The 12,284-nt window shown below is 32.9% G+C and overlaps 1 protein-coding gene across 1 annotated transcript in view; it reads left to right on the top strand.

The window, feature by feature from the left end:
* The first annotated feature begins 10,574 nt into the window (after window positions 1-10,574).
* LOC145263865 (uncharacterized) overlaps window positions 10,575-12,284 on the top strand; it is a 68,457-nt gene continuing 66,747 nt past the window's right edge. Inside the window, exon 1 of the mRNA XM_080120939.1 lies at window positions 10,575-10,681. Within this exon, the coding sequence (XP_079977065.1) occupies window positions 10,598-10,681 (84 nt within the window). The 5' untranslated portion in view covers window positions 10,575-10,597. The remainder of the gene's footprint in view (window positions 10,682-12,284) is intronic.

Raw genomic sequence — 12,284 nt, 5'->3', positions numbered from 1 at the left:
ACAAGCAGCATTTTATTTGCATTAGATTGGCGAGATATCACGTTAGTTTGCGTAGTTGTTAAGGATAAAATTAACTAGGCGTCGCCATTTTTTTTTATTCAGCAGAACCCTACAAGACACGCAGATGAGTGGACATTTTTGAGGCAAGTAATGTTTACACTCGTTATAATTTACTCTACAAAAACTAAATAAAATCCGAGGCAGACTTGAAGAATCTTGCCCTCGTTCTCTATTTTTTTTTTTTTTTTTAATTTTCGTGTGTTTTTTTAATTTTTTCAGCGGATTATTATCCATTGGACACTAGTCTACTAGAATATAAAAAAGTTAATCGTTAAATATTTGTGGGGGTGCTCAATTTCTAATGCAACGTTCTCGTAAATCCATCAACCAGTTTAGAACCACTCAATACTTTTAGGCCAAATTTCGCGAATTAATCCTTTTTTTTTTCTAAGTAGTTTAGCCTTTTTTTAAAATTTAGCTTTTTAAAATAATCTAAAAAAAGGCTAAGCTCACGAAATTTGACCTAAAAACGTCGAGTGGTTCTAAAATCGATGATCGATATACTAGAACGTTGCACTAGAAACTGAGCACCCCTTACAAATATTTAAATATTAACATTTTTTTTTTTTATTGTTTTTAATAATCTGGTAGACAAGTGTCCATTTGATAATGTTCCGCCGAAAAAAAGTGGAAAAAGACGAAAAAATATAGAAAGTGGCAAGATTTTTCAGGTCTACTAATGAGCAGGTTAGTAAGGTCTTCTCAACACGTTCTCTGTATTATAGACAGCACATTAATTTCCGGTTTGTTTTAAAAATCCGAAAACAAGACAGGAACAAGACAGAAGAAATGAAATCCAAATTAGAAATGCGATACCATGCGAATGTTATGACACGATGTAAATTCAAAGCTGAAAGACTGATGAACCATTTCGCGTGTTTTCACGACCACCGTAAAGCAGGTCTAGTCACTGAAAATGACGTCATGCTCGAAGTACAAGGAAGCGAGACCTATTAGGTTTAAAAATTAAAAGAAATAAATTTTAATTTTCAACTTTCAAACCAAAAATTTACTATTTTTTTTATATCTTTATAAAAAAAAAATATACAGTTAAAAAATAATTTAACATATTTGCTATATTTGCTATAATTATACAGAAAAATGATTATATAAACAAAAATACATGATTTCAAAATATTTGAAAAACGAGTGAACAGATCCTTCTACCGCTCCAGTAGATATCTCACTACCGATGTAATTCTTTATCTGCACGTCCTTGTTCAGAGTTCAAAATAGACTTCGTAGCCTAGTAGGGAATGACATTTTCTCTTCCCTGCAAACTCTTTCCCACACAAGAGACATTGCGAGCCTGTCTCTACTCTTTCGTTAATTTCATGGCAAGTGCTCGTCTGAGCTTCAATCTATGCCCCCTTGCCTGACTTTCACGAAAAACTCGTCTAGCTGAAACCACTATCTATAATTTCTCCAACTCTTCATTTATGCCGAAACCTAAACGTAGATTCTATGAACAAAGCTTCTTTCTTAGAACTGCACGCCTGTGGGACTGTTTTCCATTAGCCTGCTTTCCAACTGACTACAATATGGTCATCTTCAAGTCCAACATAAACAAGTTCTTGACGATCCATCCTTTAAAGTAATCCAATTTACCAAATTTTCGCTACTAACGATTACTACGACATTTTCCATTGACTAGCGTACACTCATAAACCCTTACCCTCGAGTGGCCTCCGAGCCTTAATAAGTGGTGATTCTTTTGTACAAAACAATAATAATAATAATAAAAATAAAAATAATAATAATAATAAAAAAAAAACTTAAAATTAACGTCACGGGTGAATTAATTAACTACACCTTTTTTTTTTTTTTTAATATAAAACGTTATAATATTGTACAGGCAAAATAATAATAATAATAATAATAATAATAATAATAATAATAATAATAATAAAAATAAAATAAAGTAAAAATATTACCTTTTAATTGCACGTATCGAAAGGTAAAAATAATTCATTATTTTTCAGAAAAAGAAAATACAGTCACTTTTGGGTCATTTTTATAAATCCCTTGAAAATTTCTTTGAGAACTGAAACAGGTTGTAATGGTCGTTTATCGCCTAAATTTATTCTGTAGCATCAGCAGGTTCTGTGACTTTATTATTGTTCTACGCATAACAATACAGAACTTGTTGCGACTTATTTTTAATTCGCGCGACGTTGACAAAGAAATCGCTTGTTTGCTGACGGCGCGTGCGGCCTTTGTGTATTATATATATATATATATATATATATATATATATATATATATATGTGTGTGTGTGTGTGTGTGTGTGTGTGTGTGTGTGTGTGTGAGTGCGTGCATCTTTTATTTATAAATGCGTCATCTCGTCAATAAGAGAAGCTTGGTTCATCGGTTCTTTTGTCAGGTTTAAGTTTGTGCAGAAAAGTGAATTTTGAAATAAACGCATTTCAGGTAAAAACGTAGTTACGTGTCATGTCGAAATTTGTATAAATTCCAATTAGGTTCTTGTGCAGAATAGTGTAATTGTAAAACAAATGCATTTCAGGTAAAGTAACTAACATGTAAACTATATATAAACCATACATTATCTCTTTGTCTCTCAAACCAATTCTGTTATAAATGTAATTGCTTCCACTGCATGTATTCCTACTTATCCCCTCTTCTATTTACAATGAAAGCATAACAATGTCTCTTTTAATCACTTCGATGCGTATAACTTTTCAGTAGATGTATAACCTACTAAATATCAGAAGATATATAACCTACTAAATAACAATAGATATAACATTAACTACCTATGCAGGGTCGCAGAAATACCTGGTTTAAGACCCAGGTGCGGGGCAAACCCTCTCGGTGCTGATGGACCCGTAGATCTTCCCAGGTCATCCGTAGGAGAAGAAAAACTCTTAAGCTAAACCTAGGGGAGGTAGGCCTCTTCAGTCCCGGACGAGAACCTGCCTAGAGCTGGTGGCTCCAATAAATTACTGGTTGGCAAACCTAAACTGCTTAAGGAGGAGATAAACTCTGTCTATCGCCCGGCTTTCATACTCCTTCTTTGCTTATTAGCCAGGCGCAGAGGTGCTATCACAGGGACTCAACAAAATCACCCAGTGGTCGACCTTGCTTCCTGACTAGGGCAATGAACGCCGTTTTCCCCGCTCCCGCCATATCCCATCCCCTAAACTGGACAATGTGTGAGGTGCTCCAGTACCATATATGCCGGTACAGGGCTGACTTTTGTCTGATGGGTTGAGGTTACCGGATTGACAGTTCCTGGCTGCTGTTTCCGACTGATAGTACAGGTTCTCTAACTCTTCGGTTGCGCTTAGAGCGGCTGCTCCATCAACAGTTGTATAATATCTGGAAGTTTGTAGTGCCATGTCGCGCATGGAAAGGGACCGTGCGCTCATCCCCTTAGGCTTTCCTGGGACCACAATCTTATAGGTGATGAGACAGCTGATGGTATATTTTATTTCATGTCTGATATTCTGCACAACCACTTGTCCAGCACCCCTCACTCACTAAAACCTTTAAATCAAATCAAATGAAATGACAGTTCAATCAAAAATTACGTTTAAGCCAGGACCAAACTCAAAGAAAACCAACCTGCCTCTTTCCGTGAGGCTTGCATTTACGAATATCCGCGGGCTTAGAACTAACTTAGATGATGTTGAGCATTTCTCCTAGTAAACACTCCGGATATCTTAGCATTAAGTGACACTAATCTACACCCCTCCATTCCCTCTAACCACTTTAACATGCCTGGTTATCTCCCTCTCTGCCGTAAGGACTCAGACAGACATATGCATGAGCTTGGAGTCTATATTCGTAACATCCTTCTCCTGACTTGAGAAACAAAACTAGAATCAGACAACCAGGCCTTTATGTGCTTTAGACTAAACATGCAACATAACATTAGCTACTTTTATTTTCTCTACCGCTCCCCCTCAACCCAGGACTGTACCTTAATAAACAAAATCTCTGACAGCATAGATATAGCACTCTCCCTCGATACTAGCGCACAAGTACATGCATTTGGCGACTTCAATCTCCACCACAGTAACTGGCCTGGATTCTCTACTTACACAGACGTAGCTGGCAGCACAACACATAGCTTCTCTATATCTCATTCCCTATCACAGACGGTTACATTTCCGACACGTTTCCCAGACTAGCAAGATCAACATGCCTCACTTCTAGATCTATTTCTGACCACAGTTCCTGATGATTGTATAACTAATGCCCACAGCCAGCTCGGGAATGCTGATCACGTTGTGATAATGGTAGAAATCGCCCTTAATTTTCGCCCCAAAACTGAAGACCCACTGCTCAAAACAACGAAGTATTATTACAAAAAGGCTGATTGGGGAGCCATCAGGGATCTCATCAGATATGCCCCATGGGGAAATATCTTTTCTCTTCCAGCTGAACAGTGCGCAAATGAGACCACTAAATGGTTCAAAACTTCAATTGAAGCACGTGTTCCCACACGGATGATTCTATAGCAACTCCCCCACAACTTTCCCCAATGGTTTACTTCTACTTGTGCATCTGCCATTGCTCAAAGGTTGATAGGTCCTGAATTGTCATCCAAGCTTCAGACTCTGTCTCATCGACGAAATGTTGCATCCCTTTGCCTGTTCTACAAGTATTTTAATGGTGAATGCTCCGACGAACTGCAAGCACTTGTACCCCCTCGACGTGAATACCTCCAACAAACATCTAAATCCCACCCTTCACAGTATGGATCACTAGTTGTAAGAAAGCATTATACTACAATAGTTTCTTCTCCCAGAACTGCTAGACTTTGGAACTCCCTTCCAGGATTCTGCTTTCCTAACTGTATTGAGATGCAGAAGTTCAAGTGTAATGTGAACAGACATCTTGCTACTTATCTTCCTTAATAATAACTGCAACTTATGTCCCCGATAGTAGCCCCCTATTTCAAAGTGGCACTGTGCCTTGTTGGGGTGAAAATTGAATATATATATATATATATTGCGTAGTTATACGTTATGTCGAAATAATCTGAAATATGGTTTTCGTTGGTCTGTCACATTTCCATTTTTAATAGTAATTTCGGTGTTCTGTCATGTTTTAGTTTGAAATAGCATTTTTGTTTGCCCATTACTCTTCAGTTTAAAATAATATTTTCCTTCTTCCTGTTGCGACCTTGAATAGCTAATAATATAGAAGACAATCTCGTGGTATATTTTACAAAAGTGCATATTTACAGAACTACAGAGGAATGTGTTACGGAAAGACTGCCTCATCTTCGTCGTATTTTCTTCTGCACATAATCTCTAGAAGAGTCCATATAGTCATAAAATAGAATGAATTAATTAACAACACTTTTTTTTAAATATAAAACGTTATAATATTGTACAGGCAAAAAATAATAATAATAATAATAATAAAATAAAGTAATAATAATAATAATAATAATAATAATAATAATAATAATAATAATAATAATAATAAAAACAACAAATAAATATAAAACGTTATAATATTGTACAGGCAAAAAAAAAATAATAATAATAAAATAAATAAAATAAAGTAATAATAATAATAATAATAATAATAATAATAATAATAATAATAATAATAATAATAATAAAAACAACAACTTAAAATTAACGTCAAGGGTGAATTAATTAACTACACTTTTTTTTTTTTTTTAAATATAAAACGTTATAATATTGTACAGGCAAAATAATAATAATAATAATAATAATAATAATAATAATAATAATAATAATAATAATAAAAATAAAAATAAAATAAAGTAAAAATATTCCCTTTTAATTGCACGTATCGAAAGGTAAAAATAATTCATTATTTTTCAGAAAAAGAAAATACAGTCACTTTTGGGTCATTTTTATAAATCCCTTGAAAATTTCTTTGAGAACTGAAACAGGTTGTAATGGTCGTTTATCGCCTAAATTTATTCTGTGGCATTAGCAGGTTCTGTGACTTTATTATTGTTATACGCATAACATACAGAACTTGTTGCGACTTATTTTTAATTCGCGCGACGTTGACAAAGAAATCGCTTGTTTGCTGACGGCGCGTGCGGCCTTTGTGTATTATATATACATACATTATCTCTAGAAGAGTCCATATAATCATAAAATAGGGTAGATCACATCACGCCATAACACCGCCATTTTTTTTTTTTTTTTTTTTTTTTTGCCAAATCTTTGTATAGATCCATTACATCAAATTTGTGACTTCTCGCTGTTATTTTTTGTGAGAATTTTGAATTGGTTGACTTGCCGAGGGTAGGTCGGTGGGGAAGAAAGGAGTGTTGGTAGCTGTGACCAACACAGCCGGTGGTCCGTTAATCAAAGAACCTGAGTGCCTATTAAATCAAAGAACCTGAATGCCTATGAGTGCAAGTTAAATAGACATTTCAGTCACGCGTGAATCTCGTTGACTGAGAGCTGGAGTAGATAAAAAGGGGTGGCCGCTCTACTGTTGTTGTAGTAGCTGTTGCTGTCTTTTAGACAAATTACACTTCGACCATCGTTACCCATTTGTTACTTTTACAAGGAAAGACTGCTTGTAAGCAACGTCGACATTTCGTTGCAAGACTTAAACCGTCTTTTCTTCCCCTCCCCCCTACTCGTCGGTATGCTAATTCCGACATTTTGTAATTAACAACTACTTTCGAAAATCCAACATCGCCAGTTGTTGTAATAGTTATGCTGTATCCAAAACATAAGCCCAGGTTCTCGTTGCCAGTGTTGGTATGACGCAAACGTCTAAGTTTTGTGTCTGAATAAATTTTTAAAGAGCCAATAATGAATAAGACGGTGGTATATTTACTACTGTTAGGACGACTACTCGGAATCAGGAATCGAAAGAATCGGAATTTTTAGGGGTATCGGAATCGATATCGGAAAAATTTGTACCTATTTTCCGATGCCGAAAATGATTCTTTTGTTGTTGTTGTTTTTTTCATGTGATTTTGTTTAAAACAAAATCTTCCACTGCTCGTATTAGTAATAAAATAATAATATTTATTGATTTTAAATTACCAATAAAACTAAAATCTATACACCCTCCCCTACAAGTAAGAAAATATCTGCACATTTAACATGTGGTTTTTACGGAAATCGGGGAAAAACATCTCTGGAGTTAAATATTTAGAGATTTATAAATAATCAGAATCGGTAATTGTATCAGAATAGCAAATTTACTACAGAATCGTTAATTGTATCGGAATCGCGAAACGTTTCGGAATCGTCCCACCATTAAGAGTATACATTTGCGTAAGGACGAAATAAAAATGTTATAAAAAGACTGCTTGATCTTCATCCTACGATCCTGATGTCTAGAAGAGTATATATAATCACGGAATAGGATTTTTGGAATTTCGTGTACAGTTTCGGTTGTCTGGATTTTTTTTCTTTTTTTTTTTTTAATTAATTTTCTTCCTTTGAAGATTGTAACGCTGGGTATGGGGGCAGCCAAACCAGCTGCCAACATTGCCTTGCTTTTTATTGAAACCAACCGAGAGCTCTTTTTAGTATCCTCGCTGTTCCCTTAAGTGCAATTGTCTAGATCTCTTTTGCACTTGGTTCACCAGGAATATTAGTTAGGTAGGACTTCATGTTCTTCTTAATAAGCCATGTGGCACCTATAATAACTGGTATGATTGATATCTCCCTAAGATTCCAGTTTCTTTTCATATCATACATGAGACCTTGATGTTTGGTCTGTTTCTCCCTTTCAGCTTTGTTCAGACAACCATGATTAGGGACACTCACTTCAACCAAGGTTGCCACTCTTTCTGACTTATTTCATATAACTATGTCAGGTTGGACAGCAGCATTTTCAAGGTAGGTGGCTGTATATATTATATGGTTATAATGTATATATTATATGGTCATAATGTATATATTATATGTCATAATGTATATATTATATGGTCATAATGTATATATTATATGGTCATAATGTATATATTATATGGTCATAATGTATATATTATATGTCATAATGTATATATTATATGGTCATAATGTATATATTATATGGTCATAATGTATATATTATATGGTCATAATGTATATATTATATGGTCATAATGTATATATTATATGTCATAATGTATATATTATATGGTCATAATGTATATATTATATGGTCATAATGTATATATTATATGGTCATAATGTATATATTATATGGTCATAATGTATATATTATATGGTCATAATGTATATATTATATGTCATAATGTATATATTATATGGTCATAATGTATATATTATATGGTCATAATGTATATATTATATGTCATAATGTATATATTATATGGTCATAATGTATATATTATATGTCATAATGTATATATTATATGGTCATAATGTATATATTATATGGTCATAATGTATATATTATATGGTCATAATGTATATATTATATGGTCATAATGTATATATTATATGGTCATAATGTATATATTATATGGTCATAATGTATATATTATATGTCATAATGTATATATTATATGGTCATAATGTATATATTATATGGTCATAATGTATATATTATATGGTCATAATGTATATATTATATGGTCATAATGTATATATTATATGTCATAATGTATATATATGGTCATAATGTATATATTATATGGTCATAATGTATATATTATATGGTCATAATGTATATATTATATGGTCATAATGTATATATTATATGTCATAATGTATATATTATATGGTCATAATGTATATATTATATGTCATAATGTATATATTATATGGTCATAATGTATATATATGGTCATAATGTATATATTATATGGTCATAATGTATATATTATATGGTCATAATGTATATATTATATGGTCATAATGTAAGGTCTAAGTCGGCTTGCTTGAGATGAACAAGAAAATGTCACAAGAGTTTCATTTGAAAATGCCACCATTTTCTCTACGAATAAAATCGACTTTAATGTTTCATTAACACAGAAATAAAAGAATACACGGCAAGTTTGTTCGGCAGGCATGTATTAGAGAACAAATGTAATTGAGTTCAAATTCTATTTTCGCCTCTCGTTATCACTGGGAGAAGATGTCACGCTAATGTACGTCGACGTCGGCTGGAACTGGATCAATTCGCACGACAAAACTTAGGTTAATCGGAAACGAAAAATGGCCGAAAGTACGCGAGTACAGAAATGTAATTACCCACACCGTTACGCAAGTCTGGGATTAACATAGCATGCTAGCATTTTTTTTTCTTCTAGGTTTATAAACCTGGCTCTTTGTCCTATTCTGATAAGAAGCATTTAGTTTCGAAATGCCATGGCCTAAAGAGGTTCTTTCTTTTCTCTCTACCTTATTGATTTGATGAGTTAATGAAGTTTCTTTTAATTCAACTTGAAATTCTCATCTCTTACTTGTATCTTTATTCGATTGGCAAAATTTTAGAATAATTGTGAAGAAATAAACCGTAGCGGAAATTCAGTCGACTAAAATAAGATGCAAAACGTGGTGAGGAAAGGGAAAGAAAAAAAATGGGGAAATTACATGTAACAAATGTACAATTCAGTAAAATAAATAAGTCGATTAAAAACAAAATCGTTACAATACACCCGAAACTGAACGAAAAGCGCTTCGGGTGTATTTTAACGATTTTGTTTTTTTGTGTCATCAGCATAAATGTCTACGAATAATGCAAGGATGTGATTTGGAAGATCATTAATGTAGACCAGGAAGAGAGTTGGGCCCAGGATGGACCCCTGAGGGACTCCAGCATTAATACTGTGAGCTTTTGATTTCTGCACATCAACTACTATTCTTATCAACTTAACGAAACGGTAATCAAAAACTACCTGAAGGTGACTGATGTAATTCAGTTGAAAGTACTTGCACCAAAGCAAAAAAAAAAAAAAAAAAAAAAGCAGTTGGAAGAAGACGGTTATTGTACTTTCTTGCACAGATTCGACCGAGAACGACAATTCGAAAAATTGAAAAATTACAACAAAAAAAAAAAGCTCATTAAGCAAAAACGCTCCGTGCTATTCAACAATACTTGTCTGAATGAAAACACATAATGCTGCCTAAATGCACAATATATATATATATATATATATATATATATATATATATATATATATATATATATATATATATATATATATATATATATATATATATATACGTGTGCATACGTATATTTTTCTTTCTGTCTGTTATGCTGAAGTTTTGCAATAGCATTTTCATCGTAAAACGCTAAAGTTGAATGGACGCATCTCCGGAATGAATCCATTCTTTTTCCCCATCTGATGAATCAGATGCACGTATTTAAAACAGGTCGGCCAAGCGGTCACAAAGTAAACCCCTATTGTCATCATTCCCTTTTATTGCCTCTTCAAATCAACCCACCACCAACAACAACAACACCACCCGTACCACTCTTTTTGACACGAGCATATTGTTTTTATTATGATCACCATATTACCACCCACCACCACTTCAGACATCAAAAAAGAGAGAAAGAAGGAAAGAAAAATGGACATTGGCTTGAAAGTCCGATGACCAACGAATCGAAACCAACCAAACGACTCTTTCTTCAGTTGGACACCATTCCTCATTTTGTCCTCTCCATACCAGCACAGGTAAGTTGTTATTTTCTATATCTTTAGAAGACATTATTTCACCTTTTATCTGCAAACGTTCCTATGTGAGGACATGACATGTGTTGGACAGCAAATAATCACAAAAACATTTTTTTTTATAAAGAACTAACCTTAAATACCTGTCCCAGGGCGAGAAAAATGAATTGCGTCAACACAACAGTTTTGCAACACTTTTATGCTTCCTTATAAAGATCACAACATATAATGCTACTAAATAATGTCTATCTATTTAACAACTCAATTCGACTACGGAGATTTGCTCTATAAATAAGAGATCATCTACGGCGTCAAAATACTTAATCACTAAAAATCGTAACATTTGATTTTCTTAAAAATAAACAAAAAAAATTGAATCAATTTACATGATTTTTGGAATATGATACAGTAAAGATTTTTTTCTGTATTTTTTTTATTAATTGTAATTCTAAACATGCACTGTTAATTAAAATTAATTCCCCAAACAGTTTTTCGCCACTTTCATGCGTCATTATGAAGATGCTAGCAAACCTTGTGTCAAGAATCCTTATTTGATTTTTTATCAAAATCCATTCCATGATTTAATTCCAGAAAATGTCTCTAAGGCTTAAGAAACAAAAAATTGAAATTCAGGGAATCAAACTTAATTGAAATTCAGGGAATCAAACTTAATGCAAATCTGAAATATTTGAATTTTCAAATGGGAGATTGCGTGTATTTTATGTTTCTAGAACCATTTAAAATACCTCAAGAGAAACTGAAATTTAGGTAATGTTTATTAATTAATGTCTAATACTTATTGCTAAGCTCATACAAAAATCGAACGGCTTTAACACCCTCTTTTGTTCCCTTTGTGTAATACCAAACTAAACTTAATATAGCCAATATTTGAACTCACTCACGTCAAACAGTTGGGTTCTAAAATTCATAATCATCGTTTAGGAGTGAATCATGTATATATAAATATATAAAAATATACGCATACTTAACTTTATATTTCAGCGTCATTGTTTCTTTCCAATTTTTAAACAATGTTATGGCTTATATACATATGTATATAATAATTATCCGTGGATACAGGTTTCATCGCTATTGTAACGTATCAATGTGGTTGAGATCGACGGTTTAAATATTGTTATAGTCAGCTATGCTAATAAGCTACAGTGCCCGTATCCATGGATAACTATTTTATCGATAAAAATATGAATTCAATACGGCGTAATGGAAAAATATAAAGGTATTTGCAGCTTCTCTTCCAATTTTCGGATTTTAATCATGTCAAATCACACTTCATTTCCTTTTGACGGATTGATTGTTGCTATTTCTTCTGATGAGTTAAGGGCATAATAAATTCACTGATTGATATAATAATTAAGTGATTGATTTTGCGCTATGAAACAGATACTGTCAAGAATTGTAAATATCAACTGAATTAAAGGAATAAATTATAAGATGATCAATATTATGATTTTTGGAGTATAACTTTTTGTAATTTATTCTCTCTCCCTCTCTCATATATATATATATATATATATATATATGTATATGTATATGTATATATGAGCCTATTAATGAAGCAACGTTGCATATGTAATGGAGAACAATC

Source organism: Euprymna scolopes, chromosome 39 (assembly GCF_053919585.1).
Source record: "Euprymna scolopes isolate OS-2025 chromosome 39, ASM5391958v1, whole genome shotgun sequence".
In the NCBI taxonomy this organism is placed as follows: Eukaryota; Metazoa; Mollusca; class Cephalopoda; order Sepiida; family Sepiolidae; genus Euprymna; species Euprymna scolopes.
This window is presented reverse-complemented; position numbering and strand designations above follow the sequence as displayed.